The following is a 24,802-nucleotide window of genomic DNA, read 5'->3' on the forward strand; positions in this document are numbered from 1 at the left end:
ACTGTTTTCATTCTGAGCTTTTATTTGTTAATGTCCAAATTCATGTAAGATTTTTTTTTAAGCACAGTAGTTTAAAAATAGTGTTTGCATCCAAATTTTCTGAATGCACCATACGAATGTAAAAGGTTTTGCATCAACTGATGTTATGGGGTAAGTGCAGTGTTGCATTATTCTATAGTGGAGGAAACTTCTTATGCTTTCAGGCTGCTGTTTATAGGGGTAGCTACAATCGGTTTGCACCATATTAAGCCATGTTTAAGAAGTAGGACTCTGTTAGATGGATGACAAAGTTGGAAGTACTGAGAACCATTGCTGATGAAGAAGAGGATGTGATGATGCCAATGGAAGAAGAGATTGAGCAGTGTAGCTCACACATTCGCCTTTGGAACAACTCCATCACCAATTGCTCATGCAAACCAAATATTATATTACTCATTATCCTTGTGTGGTGTACGAAAGAAGATGAAGGATAATTTGTTCGCAACAAAAACCTTTTAATATTACTCATGACATTACTGTATATTTTATTTTTTCCTGGATAGTTGCCATAATTAATTTTAACAATCATGTTTCTCATCGATATTTCACTCACTTTTTAAAGAACTTCTTTAAGGTCCCTACCTCTCAATCCTTATGTAATATGTTGTTAGGAATAGGCCATGTAATTGATTCCCATCAATTGTTTAAGTGAGGAACTGTGTTCAGAATTATTGGAAGTAAACATGTGAAAGCCAGTTCAGTGTGTCTGGGACTGGAGTTCTTGTCCTTTGATACCCTGTTATTTCTCCTCAGTTGGAACTCTCCATCTGATACTCATTGCATTGTGATTATACCTCATTGGAGATTTTTTCTCTTTTACTTATCAAAGGAGTTCATCATTAGAGTAATAGACACCAGTTTATTTTGATTTTGTTCAAAGTCATGTAATTTTTTAAGTGTATTGTAGGTTGTCAAAATCTATTGCTTGTAATAGTACATATCACCATTTATTTATACTAGGTCTTAAGTAAGACTACATCTCACCTGGAAGGCTTGGGAAAAGGCCAGAAGATGTAGCGAGTGAAATGGATGGCTATCCATCCATACAAAATAAGAAATTACCATGTATGTAGACACTATAGGAGCTGTGGTTTTAAACTTGCCTCACTGTAACCACACTGTCCTTTCTTGTGAATGGAATGGGTGTATTGATGCCCTTCATGAATCTCTTATTGTTTTATGATTATTAGAAATTTAAGACTAGGATAACATATTCTGTAGATGTTAGGTTTTTATCTCAAGGAGTCATAGTATCTAAAGAGACAATGGCTGGGAGCCAAGGCAGCTATATACCCATAATATATCCCCCAATTTCTACAATGCCTAGGCACTCTTATGTTGGTATATTGCTGAATCATGACAATTATATTTATCTCAGAGATAAACTATGCCATTTGGATACTGAATCACTGGCTCTATATTCAAAAGTCACAAATGAATTTTGGATAATTCATCTGTTTTTGAATTAATAATTATGTTATTAGCACAATATTTTGATTATATAAATAATCTTAACAATGGCATGCAAAAACTTTGGTTAAGGACATCAGAGGAATATTTTTTTTAACTTTCTACACCCTTCTGTTTGCCAAATTTTTAACGAAAAGTTGAACATTAAACAGTTATAGCTCTAGAGCATCCATTAACCTGGAAGTTATCAAAATTTGTGTATGTATATATTTATATGCAACAACATAAATGTAAAGAGGACAATTTGATTTGTTTGGGACATTGAATCTACGTAAGATAGTTTGCATCTACAAAAGTACATTCAAGAGTGTTGGCTCTGAAGCAATTGGTGATCATTTAAACTTAGAAGGCTCATTCCAGCCCTCTTCCAAACGTAAGCCACGAGCCCTTGAAACATTTAAGTGTTTAAAGGCTGTTTTAGCATTTACTTTAGGATTACTTGCTCTTGGTGAGGAGAGGCTTCACACTTATCTCACCAAGATCCCTGGGCAAGGATTTATGTAAACACCATTACGACACTATGCATTACATAGGTGAAATTGTTGGAGCATTAACTTTGAAAATGGGATTGCTAAACTTCATTTTATAAAAGAAATACCAAGGATCACACAGTATTCTATTTTCTTAGTCTTGAATGCAGATGGATAAGAAAGTTGGCTTCTCGTCCCGCGCTAAGCTTTCCCTTGTTGCTTGCATCATTTCTTCATTTTGCCCAAACTACAAAGAAAGTTGAACTAAGTGTTGCACCGTGACAATCAGATCCCATGTCCAACAAAATCTTTTTTTTAATTGGAGTCGTAGTAACTCACTCTCTTTCCCATTACATTATATTTATTATCTGCATTAAAACTTGTGATTATTTTAAGTATACATTATCAACTCTCTAATCAATGTGTCATTGATGTGTCAAAATACTTAGTTACATATCTTCAAGTGTTGATACCAAATTTTTGAAAAATCTTTTAAGGCTTCATGTCCAGTGTCCAGTGTTTTTGGTCCGGGTGAAAGAAAAAAACAAACAAAAATTTACAGATTCTTTTTCCCTGACATATTGTCCTCTTACTGCATGGGCATGACTAACGAGCCATTGCCATGGGGATTGTGTGTGGGTGTTTTGGGGCAGACTTGTAGCCTATTTGAACCTGACATGTAGTTATCATTTTGCTTTTTATGTAGAATTTCTTTTTTTAATTCACCTATGTGTTTGTGTTGTGCCTGGTTGAATGAATGAAGGGTGTGGTATAAGTAAACATTTATACAAAAAACTTATATTTTTCTGTAAACAGAGAAAGGCGCAACTGATAAGGGGAGTATTTGTGATGCTGAAAAGGGTCATTGGTGGAAGCACAATGACCCTCAAATCTTCAAATAAATGCGAGCGCCTTTTGCTTTCCAAGTGTTTGTTGTGTATTTTCTCCAGTGCCTGGTGCACATGTGACTAAGTGATTGAAGCAGTTGTCTTTAATTACTCGGATGTATTTTTTTCTTTGTATGTCCTAATGTATGGATTTGGAGACTCAATTGGAAGTATAAATTTGATTGCTAATGTTGTAACTGTCAGAGTAGCATAGTATGAAAGATCTTATTGCCCTTTCTGATTTTATTGTTCCTTGCACTCCATTGGTTTCATTTTGCCTGTACTTTTGTCATGTTTTATTAAGAACATAAAAAAATGTTGTATTGAAATCAAACTGTTTTTGTTTATAATTCTTAGTTGCTGCATCCCTTACACTGTGTCGTTTTAAAAATCTGCATGTCAGTTTTAATTTGCATGAAACATACCTAATGGCTTATCTTTTAATTATGCTGCTGCCTGCCCAAAATCGTGATGTTTGATGCTATCCCAGCACATTGTCAGCCCATTTACATATCCTGTATGAGGTCACCGGTCTGCCTTTTAAGTAATGCTTCCATCCTTTTATTCCAAGTTTATTGTTTTTGCATGTTTAGCTAAATGATGCTCTCTCACTATCTAGTCTCATTAAGGTACTTACCTTAAAAATTTGTCTGCCAGCCAACCCTCAGTATCCCCGAGTAACTGTCTGCGTGTAGTTAACGCTACAAAAATTAACTAAGTTTCCGTTTGGGCGATTACTTAATACTTAGGTAAAAAGTGAAGTGTAAATAATATGTAGTTTTTACTTTTATTGAACAATTAGTCATGTTACGGCATTTACGAAGGAAAACTTCTATGAGTAAAGTTATGTCTTTTTGTCTACTTATTTATTGAGAACCAGTGTGGTAGTTCATCAATTATTGTCTTTTCTATTTCATTTATTTTGTGAATCACAAAATGCATTCATTTTTTGCGGGAATTTAAAAAAAATCGATGCCTCAATTCTAGTCTTTGAAATGGGTTTAATGACTTTTATGTAAAAATCCTGTAATTGAAGATATTTTTGAGGTCACTAATATTATTTATCCGCAGATGATAAGGAAGACAATCATGGGATTTACCTTACTTGTTGCTTGTAAAATAGGTGTAGATTATCTTTTATATGGACTCATTTCAGTGATCAAAGTTCTTATGATTTCTAGTTTTTTTTAACAAGCTGTTAATTGCTCATTTAAGTAGCACGTTTTGACATAAATTGTTGACCCATTATATGTTTTATGTGGTAGGACTTCATTAGTATTCTTGGGTGATATATGTGCCAATTGTCATAATATACAAACTAAAATATTTCAGTGAAGATTAGAACATCAGTATTTGATGAATGGAAATATGACTTCCATCTGAATCAGAGTGTCTTTTTTGATGGAATGGAAACTATGTTTTGAATGGTTGTGACTACTGATGCACATTGTAGTTGTTTCACCAATCCCAGGAGATTGCTATATCTGTAATATTTACTTCCACTTTCGATTTTTTCTCTAAGCATAGTTGGAGATGAGTATATTTACTTCATAACAATTATGTATGATGAAAGTTTTTCATTTGTGGTGCATGTTATCCATTACCTCCGACACATTTCCTGAAATTTCATCTACAAAGTTGGTCTAAAATTTTTTAAACCAAAGCCGCTTACATATATTTTTTTAAGGAATACTTCCCAAGCCAAAGAAATAAGATTTTTCTCATACGTATTCAGAACAAGCACAAAATCTCAACATTTTGAAATGTAATATTTATTCTATTGATGTTTTCTTCAGTGTTTTGACTGAAAATGGAGAGTACTAATTTAGGCCACCCGATAAAGAGTTACCAAACAACTTGTGATGTTTTTTAGGCCTTGTGATTTTTTTTAAAGGTTTAAAAAAAATGGGGAGATTTTAAAATTGTCATTTATAGCATTTTTCTCACCAATCAATTGCGCATGAAGTCATTAATTTTATTTGTGCTCATTTGGTAACTTAATCTCTTAAGTATGTAGGTCACAGTGAAAGTAAGTTTATGAAAGGTACTGCATTTTTTAGAGAATGATGACAAAGTAATTTATATGTAATCTCTTAATGGAATACTCATTTCCACATTCAACCTTAACCATTGACCCCCATCTGAAGTGGATTTGATTTCAATTCCTAAGCTAATTTATTTGCACGCTCATGTACTCCCCACCGAGATTTTATTATGGAGATATGACCATCCGCACAATTACAGGTTGTAATTTGACAGAAGCATTGATTAAAGAAATTCACTCCCACATTGCACAAGTGGACTCCTGTTAAAATACTAGGGTGAAAATATGTGTGTATGTGTGTGTATTGATGTGAATGACGTTAGACTGAGCTCAGTCAGGCAGTTAGTAGCATCCAAGTTAGGGAACCTCTTTTTGAAAGTAAAAATTTATTGTTCAAACTGAATTTGAAATTGGACGCATCAGTTTTGGATGAAGTGAATGCTTTACTCTTATATACTGTACTCAAGCAACAAAATATTTATTATCAATATACCATTGTATTGGAATAGAAATATGGGTTGTATAATAATAAGACTATTGTCTCAATTATGGTGTAATGAGATTTGTACATGTTGTACCTCGACATTAAATTTTATTTGATTACCTGTCTTGAATATACTTTTGTCCTATTTGGAAATCTTATCTTTTGTTTGGAGCAAAATAATAAGGACTCAGGAGAAAATGTGTTAAGTAGAAGAACCCCAGGGAGGGAGTGTGGATATGATATTCAATTCAACTGTTTTTTGAAAAATAGTGTGTAATGCTCCCTTGTTCTGTGTGTGTACCATTTGTGTTGTGTATGAAGGGGTGTAGGAGAAAAGGTCTTTACAACAAATACATTTTTAAACAAATTAATAAGTTTCTTACTGCCGTCTGACTCATTTTTCTCAAAGTAAGTGAATCATGCAAATTGTGAGAAGTTGATTATTAAATACAAATGTGATTGACATTGAATGAAGTTCACTTGAACCAGGAATCAAAAGAGAAGTTTTTGTCTTGCCGGGTGAATGTAGATGAATCACCTGAAGGGAAGAGAAATGTTCTTGATTCCATTTCTGATTTACATGAATATTTTTGATGTCAGTGAAATTTGATTTAAATTGTGAAAATCTTCAGGTTGATTACCTTTATCTTTATCACGGCAGCTGCTAAGTGTATTCTTTCTATGTTTAATTATAAGCCAATTGTTTTGCTTGCGTACCTAATATTTTGCCTCGTCTATTCTTTTAAAGTGAAGATGGAAGAGATTAAACATCATTTTTCATAAATGGAAAAAAGTTTGTATTGCTTTACGTTCCGCTGCAAAGTTATGAAATTAATTCTCTGATGTCCTTGGTTTAATTTCTATTTATGCTGAAGATGTTTTCAATTTATTTGTCATCCTCTGCTCACATAGCATTTGCATCCATGAATTTTGAAAGATGGTATTGTATTTTATTTTCTAATTTGTTAGATAATTTCAGCAGTTGAAAAAGTGACAGTTTTTGAAATTTTTTTCATTGTGCTTACCCTTCAAAGTTGGAGGCAGACTTTTAATGAAAGTACTTCAAGGCAAGTGGTATAATAACACAGGGTGGAAACATTATTTTGCTATTTTATCTAGCCAATCTTAACGATAAGGAGCTTATATGTTGGAGTTGACGAAATCTGTAATTTTCTTTTGTCTCCATTGCCAAAGACTTCAATATCATGCCAAGTGATAAAATACCGGAAAAAAGTGATCAATACAGTATTGCAGTGGATATTATTTTGGTGATTATTGTTGTAATTTTGATTTTATTTTGATTTGTTTGTGGTCCCTTGCCTAGTTTTGATCTCTCCAATTTATCTCCCCTAGAAAAAGATGGCTGATGTTGCCAGGCAATGAACTACAAACCATAGGTCCATGGGCATGCGGAAGGCATAATTTCATAATTATGGGCCCGTTTGTCTTTTGTTACATTCCCTTGTGCAGTATGTGATGGAGCTAAAGATAAATGAATGTTATCCCAAGATTCCTGAGAACAAGTTGACCATGGGGCCAAATAACATTGGGGTGATAAAGAAAGAAGTGTAGTTTGTACTAAAAACCTGAAAATGCATTCAAATTCTTAATTTCAATTTCCCTGTTTTGGGGGACACTTATGTTTGATAAAAATAAGTTTAATTTCTTTTCAGTTTTGGTCCAGTGATTCGAGGTAGAAAAGTTTTTATGGGTTAATTAATGAGGGAGGGATATGGGTGAAAGATTGTGTCAGATGAGTGTGTTTCAAAAAAGGGGTAAGCCATGTGCAAGGACTGGAACAAGTTTCATTTCACTTGACTTAAGTATTTGGGACCATCAGGAACCAATGAGCTCACCATTAGTGGGGAACAGAAAACAATCGGGATGTAGTTTTTCATTCTGTAGATTTCGAGATGGTGGTTAAGAGAGTAAGTTGGTAAAATTAATAAATACATAACAGAAATTGTTGCGATAGGTGATTTATTCAGAACTTGTACGTAGCTCGGGTTTGAGTGGTGGATAGTTAAAGAGGTGTGGGAAGATTTGGTGGTAGGAATGGAAGTCTGTTGGGAGTTCATAAAATCAGGTTAGCTGATGATCAAGCTCAGGTTACTCATTCAGCCAAGCAATTACAAGCGCTGTTGAGTGCATAAAATCAATGCGATAGGTTTGGGATGAGAATCAATCTGAACAAAACATAGGTTTAGGTTTTTTGAGAAAGATGAAGGCTTAAGTTAAAAGCTAAAATAGAAGGGTGAAAACTAAAGCAGGTGGAGCATTTTACTCTTTGGTGTTTTGGACCAAGATGGTGTGTTAGTGAGGACAAGATATTAGGCCAAGGATATGTCACAAGGAGGGAATAATAGGTCATTTTATTGAGTGAGGAAGTGAAGAGAAATAGACTAATTAAAACTTTGATATGGAGGGTGGTCTTGAATGTTGCAGAAAGGTGGTTGTTGATGCAAAATGATAGGTGTAGATTGGAGACTTTAAAAATGTGCGTGTGGAGGATGGTGGAAAGGAAAACAAATGGCGTGGGAAGCATTGTGGGGGAGGAGGAATTTGGAAGAAATCCAAAGGAAGGGCGTGAGGCACAGAGGGAAAACGGACTCAAGGGAGGAAAGAAGTATGTGTAATTGAAGAACAGTTAGTTGTAGTGTGGGCTGTCTGGTCATCTCTTATTAGGCAAAGCCATGCCATGTAGCAAAGTTCATTATGTGTCCCTCCAAAGCCTACCTTAAGTGTTAGCTTACCACTAATAATTCAGTGAAGATTTGCCTCCACACGAGTTCAGGTCAATTGCTCTGGTAGCTGATGATATATTTTTAAGAAATTAAATGTTTTAAAATATTATGTAGACTCAAGTGAATAGTGTACATCATCCATAGAGTGGGCCCATTCACATTGTAGTTGCACATTTTACCTAAGTTGTGAGGAATTAAAAAAAACCATGGATGACGAGGTGATTTTGGTATGTACATTGAGGAGTGAAAACTCAAGATGGGAAAGTGAAAAGCACCTTTGATATAAAAGAGTACTGCTATTTGAAGGTGAACTTATTATGTGGGGTGAGTGAAGCGGGAGTGAATATTTCAGTGACCATAAAATAAGGACGTTTATACCATAAATGGATAAATCCCATTTACAAGTAACTAGAAAAAAGTCCGAAGTTTCATGCATATATCTTAAAATTTGACAAAGAACTACATTATGTGTGTTCCTTGCCCACAAAGTTTATTCTTAAATTATTTGCATTGGAAATTTTAGGAAGAACTTGGAGACTAGGGAGAATTTCCCAAATTTGAAGTTCCATTTGTAGTGTGTGTTGTATTTCCTGTAGTGGATGACTCGTGTGCAACTTATTTCTTGCATTAATTCGGCATAGATTAGCTTAAAAATACATATATCACTTCAAATTCAATGATATCATTTACAAAAAATAAACTTCTGTTTCAGATGCAATGAGGTGTTATTCTGGTCTGGTAATCACCTTGGACAATGTGCGATAAATTAGCCGTTTTATAAAATAGTATTAATTTTATGTAGAAGTTCTCTTGACTAGTAACATTTTTCATTTTACAATATTACTTTTGAACTGGGTGTGGTGTTCAAATATCAGTATTTTTGAAAACATGGAATATATATTGGTCATTTTCCTAATGAGCGTGCTAACCATTGTTGATTATTGTCAAGATTGTGGCTGTAGTTCCAGAAATGAAACATCTGATGAATATTCATTGGATGCCTAGACTACATATTTTTTTAATCAAATATGGAGCATTTTATTTTCATATTTTTTTTAATTATTTTTTTTTGTAAAAAATAACTAGGATTCATTTTGTCATGCTTGTTATAGTTGTTGACATTTAGGTTTTACAGAAGGGCAGTTTCAATTATTCTCAATGTCTTGTTTGCCCCCTCAGTATCTATTTCAATTAAAAAGTGGCAACCTAATTTTAAGGGGAATAGTTTGAACATTATAATAATTATGTTAATTGCCCAATTTACAAATCAATATTGAAGCCATATTGTACAAAAGAATATGAAACAAGGAGTATACAATAAAACCCTTGGCAATGCATATTAATGCATCCAACAGATAGTTGAAAGAGTGACTAGAATTTATTTTAATTTTATGGTAACACGTCTAGTGAAGGTTATTGCACAGAATATATAATTCATGATGGATTGTTAAAAATTTTTGAAATGACTTCCTATGGATTTCATCTTGAATTGTGGCGAATTATCACTATGCAAATAAACATTTGGGCTGAGAAGATTATCCTTTTGATTGATGGATAGTATGAAAAGTTTTTACTGCAGTATTTAATGTGGAAAAATGTCCTTCTGGTATAAGGAAAGGTAACATCAAAATGTATTGTCTAGGGAGGGTGGACATTTTATAAGTTTATTCTTTAAATTGTGTGATACAACTCTGACAGGGGACACAGAGTGGGTGAGCATTCAATGTATCAATTGTTACCAAATACGGTGTGCTATTGGTGGAGAATCCAGTGTAATAATTGTTGACGATTGGTAAGAATTTATTGTGCACTCTTACAAAATTTGTAACTTGGGCTTCTAAGATCGATTCCATATGAATTAATTATACTCTAAAATAGGATGAACTAAAGATATATGTAAGCATTTAAACAAATAGGTGTCTGGGAAGTGTCTTTCAATTGTCTCATTATGTCGAAGTTTCAAGTATATATACATTATATTAGTCTATAACCGTGTGAAAGTAACAAGAAAAACACTGACAGCCGGTTTAATCGTCATAGCAGTAGCAATTTGTGAATGCAGAATCGATCATGGTGATGCTGTTTTCCTCTTTAAGGTTACATATGTCCTGGATGTCCTTTTTGTTTAACGAAGAAATGGGAACATGAATGTCGAGAGTTTTCCAAGGTAACATTTTTAAACATTAATTATTTGTTTGAATTTTACTGGCATCACCACTACATTGGTTGAAGCTGAAGTTTCTCCTCCAGTGCTGCAGGATTTTCAGTTGAATGTACGAGAGCCTGTAAATTTAGAAATTTAACGGCCTAAGATGCACCAAATCGCCTCCTTGCTGCAATGAACTTAGTTACAGGCGCAGCAGCTTAATTTTTTTGACATATCCCATTGATTATTTTTAATTGTTAATTACATTGCTTTGTTATAAATTAAATTTTTTGTACACATTCAGATACTTTAGTGAGCATTGACCCTTTTTTAAATTTTCAAATCATTTCAGATTGTGTGTGGAAGTCTGCTGCTACTCATTTATGCTATAAGGTCCACATTAGGAGAACAATTAATCACAAATATCTGTGCATTAAGGATAGGCAGCAGATTCTAATTGATTTAATGATTTGACTTATCCATGAGTGAGTATCGTTTGGTGACAAGGTATATCTCAATCTACTCGACACACACGGTGTGAAGTGGAATGGCACCATTCACATTCTCTCTAAATATAAAAGTGTCTTATAATGACAATCATTTTCGCGTCTGTGTGATAAGCAACAGTAGTTACTAATGGATCCACAATACTATAGATCTTTAAACTGGTGTTGATTGTAACATCTTTATACACTCCAACCTAATCATGTACAAGCTACATAAATGATAATTTGTGCATAAGGATTAGGCTTGTATTTACACGTATATGAGTGGATACATATGCCTTGTCTTCATCCTGCTTGTATCAAAATTAGGAGGTAGATCAATCAATTTATTTTTGTCCAAGGATTTGTGGTACAAATATAGAACCCATCAAAGAAAATATACAGCTGCAATGAGATAATTTGCTATGAAGCCCCAGAAATGATTATTGTGTGTAGAGAGATGGGCGCAGCTTTCCTGATGGGGAAAAAATACCAGGAGAGGAGAAAGGAGGCTGAACTGGGTTGGTGAAAGATACACATTGAATTTTGATGAAATTATAGTCAAATCAGGGATTCAAAAATTTACCATTAGAAAGGTAAGAAACAAAGGTGCTCCTAGGAAGCTGGATAAACAGTTGTGGTAGAAGCACAGGTGATTGACCTGACAAGCAAAGCAGGGGAGTCTTCTAATAATATTTGGAAACTTCCTGAGCACCATAGCTACCTATCCATATGATTCATTCGTATTTCCTTCGGAATTGAAACTAACTAACATGGGAATAGATACTCTTTGATATACATTCAAGACAAAACAAATGTGAAACCAGATCAATGAAGGTGGTTATAGTTTTTGGATGTACAGATGGGCCTAATCAGAATGAGTAAAGAAAGGTTAATCCTGTGAAAATACATAGGATGGAAAAAACTCATAAAGTGCATATTTAGATAGTGAATCTATTTCAAGTTGGGTGATGGAGACTTGCCTGCGCGTGAAACATGTAATGATTTGTTTTACTAGCATTAAACTTATTTTTTATTCATTTTGGAACTACGTGCTAAATTATAATCAGGTCTATGCTTATAACTTAACCCTTCTGATGTAACAAGGGGAAATTTGATGGGATTAAACTACATCCAAAGAAGACTTGATGGCGTTAGTGTCGAAGCAGGAAAATTGGATTTAGGAGAAGGATACAGTGAGTGGTCATTTGAAGGACAATTTCTACCGTCGATGCTCTTCCATGCCATTCCCAGTATATCCACCCAAAATATAATAGGTATACGATGCACTAACAGAATAAAACATGTGAGTAAAAATGAGAATAAAGCAAGTATGCGTTAGTCATTCTCTAGTCGATAATACTCTACTCGACAATACTATGTTGAAATGCGCATAATTTTCACTTCATTTCCCTCCACAATTTAACGTGTTTACCTCGCCCAAAGGTCCTAGTTTTGTTACGTCTTAGTGTAGACCCGCTGTCTGTAATTTTTCAATGCATGGCGATAACTGGTGTAGATTAACCTTCGGATGCATTTACTCTAGGTTATTTTTTACCATTCCGTCGGAAAGGCAGAAGATTTTGAATTAAAATAACAATTTCATGTTCATTCTAGCATACATCGGAAAACGATGAGTAGAGTAAATCAGCATATTTCATAAGTTTCATTTACATGAAGTTAATTCAGAGCGCTATTTTCTAAGGCCCTGCCACATGATCTTAAAGTTCGACGTATTTTGGCTAATCTGATAGATGTCTCTGAAGTATGCCTGGTCTACTGCAAGTCGGAAATAGTTGTGGTTTCCTCCAGTAGGTGCGACATGGTGGGAATCACGGCGTTGCCAACAGTTGATGAGAATGAATTACGAGGAAACAGACGTGTTTGTGCACACTGCCTCAGTCATCCCCAGCCATGGCATGACTTTTGTTGTTGTTTATGTGTTTACGCCACTTTGAACTCGGGCAGTCAAAGCATTTTCGGCCGAATGAACTGTCAGATGTTGAACAACCTGTTGCGGTGCTTTCCGTGAGTGCTGCTTCTTTTCGAATCGGTGATTGTTTCTCAGTGATTCAAATATGTAACCAATAAGTGGGAAAACTTTGGCTGGTTGTGCTTGATTGTCACTTTGACTGCGATACGGAGGAGTGAAGTGCTGAATTTCATCTGATTCCAGCGTGTGGTGCTTCAATATATACTATACTGGACGATATTAACATTCTTTTCGCAAGGAAATGCGTACTCGTAGTATAGTGAGTCGGATGCCGTCATATTCCAGAGTTCGATTCTGTGATCAGTGCGAAATGATGGTTATAGCCAGTTTTTAATTAGCCATTGATTTTATTTGCGTCCAACCGGGAATACGAAATATTTTAACGGGTACTTCATAGGTCGCTACTCGGTGCTTCTGTTTCATTTTTGGCTCTAATCTCGTAACTATTTCTTTCATATATTCACAAATTCAGCGTTTTATTTTTAAATTATTGAATCATCTCTTCGTTCCTCCTTTTTTCACGTACTAAATCTGAACTGTATCGACCAACTTTTTTCTGTATGGTGAAGTAAATACTTATTTGTTGACTTTTACTTATTATTGTTGCTTTGGTGAACTATTGTCAATTATTCTATACACCTATTTTCTCCCGTCGCATGTCAAGCTTCCTTTTTTAAAACACATTGTTCAAAAACTCTAAACTTTCCCCGAAGACTTGCAGAAAAGTTGGTAATTGTATTTCATGGTATCATCGTTTGGTTTAATTCGTTTTGATGCCCCTAGTTGTCAATGAAATGTAACGGTTTTTAACACTGGACTGTTCTGTTATAGTAGTGATCAATTCATTTATTCTACCCTGTTACAATATATTGTCATTTTCCCCCGTGAATGGATACGAGAGCACAGGATGTATTAAAAAATTTAATGTTCCATATCTCGTGTCAGCGAAGTAATGGGATGGGCCAATACCGTCCCAAGTGAAGTAAATTATTTCCCGTTTGTCCTCAACGCCCGTGGTCGCAGTTTATTAAGAGAGAGTGATACCTCGTAATGAAGTTGGACCGTTTAAATGGTTACATCTTCAAGTCGGATGTTAGGTGATATTGTTGCCGAAGGCGGATCAGAGGTAAGGGTAAGCAGCGCAATGAGGACTAAAAGAAGAGCAGCACAAGTGGCCCTACTACTGGTGGCCACGGCGCTATATGGTGCCATCATGAGCTCTTGGGGAGGCGCCAGTGGAACGCCTCCCGTCGAGGATCGCTGGCAGGAGAGGGCTCCGAGATCCATCGCGGAGTTCTCGGCATCGCAGCAAGTGAAACCCGATGTCGGTGGTGACAAGTCTAGAGACAGCATGGGTGGTGCTTCCGCGTTAGAGACCTCGCCGGCACCTCCTGGTGTCCGCTCCCCTACCACTTTGGACGACCTGTTCATTAGCGTTAAAACGACCGGTGGTTTCCACAGGAGTCGGGTCCAGCTTGTGCTCCAGACGTGGTTCAACTTAGCAAAAGACCAGGTAAATTATCATTGACAATTTTATTTCAACATTAGCAAATCGGTGGAGTTCTTTTATTTTCAAAAATTGATTAATCTTGTTCCCATTTGTTCATGTTTATCGATTTCTTAAATAAAGGAACGAGGTAGTCCGGTCGGTAGAGCGTTGGACTACTGACCGGAGGGCCCTGATGCAATATCTGGGGACGCCTCATGGCTCCCTCAACTTTACACAAACTTTGTGATTTTTCGAGTGACAGAACTTTCTTGGGAATCACAGATGGAACAAGGATCTGCCCCCCCCTCCCCACAACAACCTTGAGGTGCTAATTTCACACGCCATTGGGCTTAGTATTGGGTGATCTCTGCCCTCGACTATCAAACCAGCATGTGGGTTGAGAACTGTGGTTTATAAATGCTTACATTATATCTATCATTCTATTTCCGTTCAGAGGAGCGGCCTGTTCGGGATGACAGTTTATGGAATGGGAATATAATTTAATTGTAGGAATTTACCTAACACCCATTTTAAGTTCGGCTTTTTTGGCCAATTACAACCTGAGTATGGCTTCTATGAAACTCTTTATTCTTGCAGAGTACGCATACCCTTAAATTCGTTTGCTTTCATTCACTGATCTCCATTGGGGGTCAGCGATTTCTTAAATTATTCCCTGCCTCGGGTGTTCCGAGAGTTGCAAATTGTGACTCCTGCTCTCTAACGATAGGTTATGTCACATGACCACAGTTTAAACATTTCTACGAAGCCTTCCTTCGCTATTTAATAGACAATGCTGTTCCAACTTACTCTTTTTTTTAGCATTTCAAAGTATTATTTCTGGTGCCATATCAGCACAACACGTGGGGTGGTCATAGTATTTTGCTTTTCCAATGGTTTGGCTGCAAAAGCAGAAGAGAAAGTGACTCTTAGTTTCTCAGCCTTTGAATTACCCCACACTTGAGGTGTTTTTCCTATCGTAGTGATATTGTTGCTCACTAAACAATAAATGTGCTTCGTTTGTGGCCGGTGATCTTCAGGAATCTTAGCCCCGACGTCAAGTTCCTTTATTAGCGTGTTTCTTACAACGCTCCTAACGAGACATAATCACCTTCTAGAGTACATATCTACGCTAAATTATGTCAGATGATACAGTGAGATTATTCTAATGTGCTGGATATCATTTTAATTATCACTATGGGGAAAATTACCATATTCTTCCTCCTTAACCCTCGGAAACTCATTTACCGATGAAAATGTAAAAGATAATGCGTAACCCAATGGAATCATGTTCTCCGTGGATTATCTTAATTTCATGTATTTTTTAAACTTTATTTATCAATTAGAAATATTTTCAAACTATTTGTTTGTCGCACGAATATAATTTTTGCCACTTTATTTTTGTGTTGCTTAATTTTTTTGCATCGGCGTTTCTAATGGCAAAGAATCAAAAGGATTTCGTGCACATACCCGCCAGACATTAAAATCTCCGCGGATTTATTAACGGATGTACGGTTGGTGGTTTAAATTACTTATGCTTCAGTTAATCATCAGTATGTAATGACGTGTGTGCATGCTTTGGAAATCATTTCATGTGAAATTAAGAGACTTGTTTCAAGTTGTAATTCTTAGCAAATTCTACGGAAACTGAATTCTGGCTGAAGCGACGCTGCATTATTCATAACCGTAAGGCGAAGAAACGTACGGCGTTGGTCGAAATTGTTCATGGAAAATAGTATCATCGAGTAATCCAGTTACAAGATTAGTAAAAAGGGCTTTAAATATTAAAAAAAATTAATATCTTGAAAAGATCAAAGACTAAAGCCACTGATTAGCTAAGGGAATCATTTCCGTTCCTTAAGTACAACCTTAATTTTCTTTATTCTGAGTATTCAATTGAATAACAGTCAATTTCCCCGGGATTTTATTCCACGTGTTAGTTTCATACTTTCCAAATGGCAGAATAGAATTTCGAATCCTAATGTTTACACCCCTTCCCATGGATATTTGATGCGGTGGAAGGGTTTCTGCGTTCTGATGACCTCTAGAACTGTGATGGCGGGAGAAATGATGATTGCTCCTGGTTGGGACACCCATGCAGAGGATTGGCCAGTTGCAGCAAGGTGCGTAACCCGCGAAGCGTCCGTTCCTCAGGGAGACCGTCGCAAAGGCGTCTCGGTCCAAGTGGGGTGGGCGGCCATGGTGTCACGTTGAGGACACTGTAGAAGATGAAGGAAGCGTGACTGCAATGAAGTGTAACGTAACGTTTAAGAGGATGAAACGGCGAAGACGATTGAGGGAGTGGAATGTAGAGCATTGAATGGGACGATATGAAATGGCTATGAGCAGGCTGTAGAGAAAATTATGAGTGAGGAAAGGAAGACGGGTTTAATAAAAGAAAAAATGAAACACGAGTAAAAATCGTATTTAAAAAAGGGATATATGGAAATCCGCAAACAAAACCATTGGACAAGGAAACCAGGGATTAGAGATGAGATTAGAAAGCTAGACGAGAGAAGGAAACGGAAGATTTTGAGCATAGGTGGACAAAAGTGGAAAGGGTTGGTTGAGTAATGAAGTATGACGGGAGACGGATGCGGCGAAAGAAGCGAGATGGAACACGAAATTCAAGGACGCGGAGAGTTTGCGAAGAAATGGTGAAATTGGTGCGAGGCACGGGAAGGTGAAATCATTGACTGTCAGGAAGTAAGCCGGGAAAATCCATGCAAACAGTCAAAGATTAGTCGGGAAAATTATCGATTTAACCTTTCATTTAAAAAGATAAAATTCAAGAGAGATGGAAGGAATATGGAGAAGGAACTATGCGATAAAGGTAACTGGCCACCAAGCTTACTGTATTATTATTACGAGGTTATTTACCGGTTAAGATAGGTTTTGGATGGGCACAAGCTACCGAACAATTCTCTTGTCTCTGCTAGTAATACACAACCCAACATCCTCCTCTACAATAAGCCCCCCTTCAACTCCATGTACGAGTAATTACTCCCTTTATTCCGTCCAACATCCCCTCCTATTTCTGCCCCTTCCTCATTTGCCCAACATTCTCCCCTCTATCGCAGCCTTCTATATCCCACTGCCGATCAATATGCTTTGCATCCATTTATGAAGGAAGTATTCCGTAGATGGGGATATATTAGGTCCAGGCATACTCGATGGTGGGATAAATGGGAAATTAAGGGAATCGAAATCAAATAAGGCCGTGGTAGTTAATGACATTCCTGCAGAACTCTCTGAGGAGTTCAAGGAAAACGTGGAAGATTGAGTTTTTATGGACTAATTCGTAGCATACGTCGATGAAGTAGGACTTTGGGAGGTGACTAATCCGCAATCTGAACATGTCTCAGACGGGTCCGGTGCGTGTTGCACAAGAGTCTTTGTTAATGGTCAAGCTTTAGTTTCCCAGTCTGCCAAGGGAGGGGGGAGGCATTGCTGATTGGTGTATTGGAAAGAGACGAGAATGAACCGGGGGAAGGGGGGTACTTCCCATCAAGCCAGTAGAAATGGTGCACTCGGGAAGAAGTAAACCGATATATTTTGTGTTAGTCCGGAAACGGCACTTCAACCTTTACATCGGACTTGGAACATTGATATAACAAATTGACAATTACATACACCCAAATGCGTATGATGCTTGGCGATAGGAACATTTTGAGCGAATAAACCCACGGAGGAGAAATTGATAACCGTAAAAGACAATGGGGAAATGACCGTCTTTGGACTTCAGGCCGCAAACAAGCGTCTTAAAAATTCGCTGATTCCGAAGATTTTACAGAAGTACACTTTTCGCAGTCCCACACTCATCGGAGCGCCCCAGTGACAACGATCCGCTCTTCCCACTGACGACAAGGGATCGGAATAATGATTTCAAACCGTGCTGGGGGGGGGGGAAATATTTTGGGTCGAAAGTAGTATGTCGTGTAATCACCTCCTGCCACACACCCTAGCGGTTGCTTGCACGGGACTATGTAATAATATTGAAATACAATCGGATGTATACATAAGCATTCGAGGTATATTGAAGGCATTTCTGAGCGCATTAGAGACTCAGTTTTATATGTATAGGATGAGAATCAATGTAAGCAAACCAACGGTTGTGAGGCTTTCTAGAAAGAGGCAGGCTAGGCTCAACATTAAAATAGGAGGGCAGAAACTAGAGCAAGTGGAACAGTTTACCTATCTTGGAAGTATTTTGGACCAATATGGTCAAAGTAGTACGGAGCTAAGAAGAATGCTTTGCAAATAGCTTTTACGAGGACGAGCGAATTGTTGGCATGGGCGTTGATTAGGTGGATGTTATGACTAGACTTGTTAAAGCTTTGGTAATGAGCGTAGTTATGTATGGCCCGGCGTCGATTGAAGGCTATCGTAGATATGTGGGTGTGGAGAAGGTGAAATGGACCGAAGAGGAAACAAGCGAGGAAGTGCTAGGCAGGGTGAGAGGGGAGAAATCCGAAGGAGGCAGGAAAGATGGATGCGGAGCATTTTAATTGGAGATGGTACGGGGAAGACTGTGTTGGAGGGGAAAGCGTTGGGCAAGCGAGGAAGATGAAGGACAATGATCGGGGCCTGTTGGACGGAATGAAGGGAGGGAATCGTACATGCGGAGATGAAGAAAGGTTTGTTGCAGTGTTGGATATCGTGTAGTGATTTGTTAGGGGTGCCAAAGAACTCGATCGTTGTACATTCTTTGTCCATCCACAAACTACCCTAAACGGTAGAATAGTGGACATAATGATATGTGGTAATGTTGTGGAGTCGATTTGATCCTGGGCTCCCAAGTTTTATAGACCACAAATTTCTGTTTTTTGATCCACCTTAGCGTTTATACCATGTTTAAGCTACTTTTTAATACAGTTCTTATCAAATTCAGCCGATGAATGATGTATATATGCACGTACTCTTAGCCAGGGTCTTTCCAAGATTTGTCGGCTCCTAGTCACACAGCGGTCTCCTTGTATCCCACGCCGGCGCCTCCGTCGTTATGGGGGCTCATCGATGAAAAACGAGTCGATGCGCACTTTCTCCTCCCGAGAAATCAGTTTCCAAAGCACTCCGTGCTGGTGATAATTTAATTTATTCAAGTAATATTTGCATAGGTTCTCAGTGTTGACCACCTAGAAAGGCACCGCCTTTCGATGCCCACAGATTCGTAGTCATCTGTCGCCCTGGGCGGCCGCTTATGGTACAGTTAACTCGAGTACTCAAATACGTCCGAATAGTATCCTCTATTATTGGAGAGGGTTCACTGATTAGGGGTAGGTTTCTTCACCTGCACGCATACTTCCTATCTCCCTATATATATATATATATATATATATATATATATATATATATATATATACACACACACACGATTTAAAATCATCTTCTCATTGCCTCACCTTACGTTCATACGTACGTAACACCCCATTCATGCCTTTTCACATCTCCATTCACATTTCCTCCTCTATTTGAAGTTCCCCCGACAACCTTTTTCCATCTTATCCGATATATATTTATCTTTTCCTTTCTCTCCATTTGTTTCTCTTCTCTCCACGCTTTAAAAGTCTCTGATCTGCGCTTATTCGTGCTTTTTTCTAAAAAACCCGCGGTTTTCGGAATCACGCAATGGACGAGTAGGAACGGGTTTACTGCGGTGCCATAAAATCTTACATTTCCATCGTGAATTCATTTTGTCTTTTCCACCTTTCCACATTTAGGACATTGCCTAGTTAGAGGGGACAGTCACTACCCCCTGCCACACACCCTGGAGGTGGTGGCTTGCAGGGTACCATTGTATGAAAATAAAATAAATAACCTGCTTTCCAGCACACATTTCTCTCTCGACTCTCTACTTCCTACATGTGTGCGCGGGGAAAGAAATTGTTTCAAGCCTCTTTCCGTCACATATCCACTGAAAGATTGTTTTCTCCCCTTAAATTATTATTTTTGCGTGTACGTCTCCTCGACTCTCGATTCACCGTCTTCCGTTTCATTCTAATTTTTAATCGCACATTCGCATTAATCACTCATTTACACAGTGCCTCTTAAATTATTTCAATATGCTATTCCTGTTTATTTCACCACTCATAATTCATATTTTAAATATCCTCCCTCGTACTTTCTATCTATTCTCGGCAGTTTTTTACGCAAAAAACTTTATTACAATAATACCGGTTTCGACGCATAGGCTGCATCGCGAAACCGGTAGTGTATTATAATCAAGTTTTTTGTGTGAAAAAATACCAAGTTAATTTATTCGGTTATCATGAGTTCTCACAAAGTAGAGTTTCATATGCCATCGGATTCATTTATCAGCTCATTCCGCGAATTCATATTATCTCATTCCCGTTGAAACTCTGCCGTCCGCTCCCGCCTTTTCATCAACTCGAGTTTGACGTTGCGTTTCACGGAAACTAAATCGTGATTCGCGTGTGTATCCGCTGAAGAGGAAATTTGAATGCGGTTTAACGAACTTTCTCCATAAATCTATGCTTAAGTATAATGCATGTTAATTGAGTGCATTCTCAGCACGTATGTTCCCGTCTGTTTTGCTGTTTGAACAAGGCATTAGAACAATTAAACCCTCTCCCCTTTGAAAAACGATTGTGTTCTCATCGCGGTCATTCCTTGGCTCTAATTTGTGCCTACGTTCGTCCATTCCCCTCCCATATCTTCCCCCCCCCCCCACCGAAATCCATCTGGAACATTCCCAACTGGGAATTCACTTCGCCTGAAGTGGAAATAACAACTTTTGACCTGAAGACGTAATGTCTCCGGGACGCTGTCATGAGAATGAAGACCAAATGTAGCGAAACATCCTGGATATCCCAGGATTTAGTGCTTCGAAAGCCTCCAAAAGAAACCTTTCCAATAATTTCTTCTGGTTTACCTATAAATTATGTGATTCCTTCTCTGAATAACTGGTTGCTGGCCCGCACTCCTAGATATCAATTAAATTTGTTGAATTATCTTTGACATCTTCTTTTAATATTCTATCGTTAACTTGCTCTATCTATATTCCCCCGGCATATACCTGTGTACTATTTTTTTCTTCAGTTCCACCATTACTCAACACTTTAAATAACTGTGCAACTCTTTCTTCCCCCGAGGTAAAGCGAAGTCGGATCTCCTGTTCTTACAGCCGATAATTTTCGCTCAAACTTTTGCCCTTCTGTCCTCTGTCATTGCGCTGTTCTCATAGGGGGTACTACACGATGCGGGCCTTCCGGAGTAATTGAATGTCAATGGAGTGCGAAAATTCGCCACCATCAGACCAGCATATAGTAGCGAAAGGGGCTAAAGAGACATCCAGTGAAACCCCCTTCCCTTGTTAGTGTTTTGGCCACAAAATTCAAGGTTGAAGTAACACTCCTCAGAATTGGCGAAATCGGAACCTTGCTCGGCTTACGTACTAATGCGTGTTGTTCGTTACTTTTGGTTCCAAACAAATCAAGTTCCTTGTGAGATTATGTCCCTTTAATTTTATTATTAATGTCATTATTACATAGAACCCTGCTAGCCACCGTAAGAGTGTGTGATGGGGGGAGTTACAGCAAGCGGAATTCTTTTGACACAAAATTCTTTCCTCCCTACCGCGGTCGGACAATATTATTCTGATCCCTTATCGTTCGTGGGAAAAATGATACTTAAATCCACCTGTGCTACGCTTAATCTCTCAAATAAAAAATTATCTCCCTTTGGCTATTCAAGCACTTCCTCGTACCTCTGAATTTTCCAAACAGATGTCATTGAAGTTTGTCGATGGGCCCAAACTTTCACTTAATTAATTTGCATAAATGTTACTTTGATAGTCTAATGGTGATTGGATAGTCTAAATGCACTGTGGACATAGGAGGTGCTTCTTTTTCAGACTTAAGGGTAGATTCTCGAGAATATTTAAAAGGTTTGTCCGTAGTGTAGTCGCATTAGTTTTCTTCGTCGTAAACGACCACTTAGCCAACATATTATCCTGTAATCGCGAGGTAGTGATCTGTCGGACATAAGATGAATGAAAGGGGGAGTAGGAGGATTCCATATGGCGGAGAGGGAGACGGGCCAATTGAGGCGGTGCGATGGATGGATGGGGTTTTCTCACCTCACCCTTCGCGCATTGCCTGGCTGTCGCCAATACACATAGCCTCCCATAAGTAATGAGCCATTGTAGTTCCGGAAATGCTTTATTGGCTGGCCAATTTATTTTTAAAATTGCGATATTTTTATTGGTAGCGATAACGATGTACATGGGGCAGGGCGGGGGGGGGGTGAGAAGGAATGAGCGACCCTCTAGGCGAAGGCGTCACTGTTTACAACCCGACGTTGGACTTCTCTCAATACGCGTGTCGTCTCTGCATAGGCAACCGCTCGCTGCCGCCTTGGTAACATGATGATCCCAGCGAGGTGTCATCTGTCGGTAAACTGAGAACTGAGATTTAAAATGCCGATGGGTTTCCGAAGAGGGAAGGTTCCGGTAAGGCAACCTGGTGGTAAGCATGGCTTTCTTCCCTCTCCTCCACCTGCGGGGATCGCCCCTTTTCCGGCCGACCCCGCCGTGCTACTCCCGCACTTTCTCGCGAGCCCGCATCCTACCCCCCCACTCATTGTTTGTACTCGTCTCAGGCTTCGCGTTCCCTGGGGGAGGGGGGCGTATCAAGTGGCGGAGTGGGAGAGGCATCTTGCACATGGGCCGGCCCTTCCCCCCCCCCCGCCTTTCCCTCGACGCCCCCGCAGCCCCGCTCCCTCCCTCCCTCCCTTCACCGCACTCCGTTCTCAAGGAATGAAGGGGGGGGGCAGGAGTAGGCAGGCGCCCCAGAGTCGTCATCCGTTTTTGCCGCCGGGGCCCGTCGGAGGAACATGGACGGTTCTTCGTTCATTGCGTACGTTTTGAGCACCCCGCCGTGGTCCAAATATTTGCTTACACCATTCACCCCCCTCCCCCATTTTATGGTAAACTTTTAAATGTTCTAGGAAGCTGTGATTAAAAATAACCAACAAATTCAATCTTGACTCTCTTTATTATTCAGGGGAAAGAGTGAATATGACTTTAAAAATTTGTTCTCGTTTACGTCCAATTTATAATTACTTTTATGATGCATATGTACGGATTAACCTTCGGTGAAGTTTATTCATGATATTAGGGATTTCTCTTCAAATAATTGTTTGTTTGGGCTAACCTTCTTAAACCTTAAAAAAATCTGGCGTCCATGGAGATTGCCGCTTGAGTACAAGTAGCTAATCACATGAATTTCAAGAAACTGCGGAAGATGCCACAACAGTAACTTTCATCCGCTGAGTGTGCATTAAAATGCAACAATTTCGGAGTGTAAAAATCATTCGCCTCGACAGGGATGTTTAATTAGTTAACTAATTAGATAGTTGAGACATTATGGAAGTGGAAATAAAAATCATAAAAATATTTTGGAATGTCCACTGTAGAGGCAGGTGTAGGTGTAACATTAAAATATAGCAATAGTTGACTGAATGACCGAAGAGATGCACTTGTCGTCCATTTGTTGTCGTTTTTTATGGGACAGTCCTAAAATAGCTGTCTGATCCTACTCCATGTGGCAATAATTAAAATTTCTGCCGATTATAAGTTGATGAAGAAAATTACTCGGGAGGTAAAAATAAATCCTAAAAAGTGTCTCAAGGAATTAGAACTGTTAAAAATTGAGCCTTTTATAGTTGTTTCTTTCCTATTAGTCTTTTCTGATTGCTTGAATGCGGTGCCTCCTGGTTTCCCTAGCAGTCCACGATTCGGGAACTGCTACATTTTTCAGTTGTTCATGCTCACAGTTCTTTGGCATTTTTGGTTGTCAGCCAGATATGCTGAAGCACTTGCCAATGGCGTTTTCATTTGAAAGTATTTCTACAAAAACTTACATTCTTAGACTTCTCTTTGTGGTATTGAGCGTTCGCTGTTTTAGTTTTTCGTAGTGGTTACCGTCAGCGTGGCTTTTGCGGAACTTACTTTCCCGACACTAATCCACCGAGGGGCGTCGTCGCATTTGGTGGTGCTGTGCTACGGCCAACCGCTTACTTCTATAAACAACACCCATGGTCAAGGATTACCGAAGCTTCACGTCAGGGATTTGAAGGTCCCTTTCTGCTTGCCACCCTATGTCTACTCGTGTTGAATGACATCATTCTAAGCATTCAAACTGAAATCAAGCCACTTGCTCTTAACGCGACTTTTCAAGAAATAATAAAGATAATGAATTTGATGAACATAATGTAAACAAAGACCAGGGTTTAATACAGCAGCACTTAATTGGTATATTTTTTACTAGGAATTCACATTGGCGACTGATGGAATCGTCAAAGAAAAAAACCAATAACATTCTGGATTATGGAAAATGAAATTTTGAATGTTTCGAGTTTCACAGTTTAAAAAAAAGCGCAAAGTATCTTTTTTTTAAGCGCAGAGAAATGTTTCAGCTTGAGTGCAAGCGTTTATTATCTCTGCCAAGAAATGACACGTGATTAGCGCCGATTTTGAACCCGCGTGCGGGCTGATTAAGGCGTTGTGTTGTTGGGGGGGGACGCTATCCACAT

General features: G+C 38.3%; 1 protein-coding gene across 1 annotated transcript in view; it reads left to right on the top strand.

The window, feature by feature from the left end:
* The first annotated feature begins 13,376 nt into the window (after positions 1–13,376).
* The window catches only part of fng (Fringe glycosyltransferase), an 89,343-nt gene continuing 77,917 nt past the window's right edge, over positions 13,377–24,802 (top strand). Inside the window, exon 1 of the mRNA XM_071595053.1 lies at positions 13,377–14,275. Coding sequence (XP_071451154.1) covers positions 13,832–14,275 — 444 coding nt within the window. The 5' untranslated portion in view covers positions 13,377–13,831. The remainder of the gene's footprint in view (positions 14,276–24,802) is intronic.

The sequence above is a fragment of the Hetaerina americana genome, unplaced genomic scaffold, assembly GCF_022747635.1.
Source record: "Hetaerina americana unplaced genomic scaffold, ioHetAmer1.1.p SCAF_1, whole genome shotgun sequence".
Classification (NCBI taxonomy): domain Eukaryota; kingdom Metazoa; phylum Arthropoda; class Insecta; order Odonata; family Calopterygidae; genus Hetaerina; species Hetaerina americana.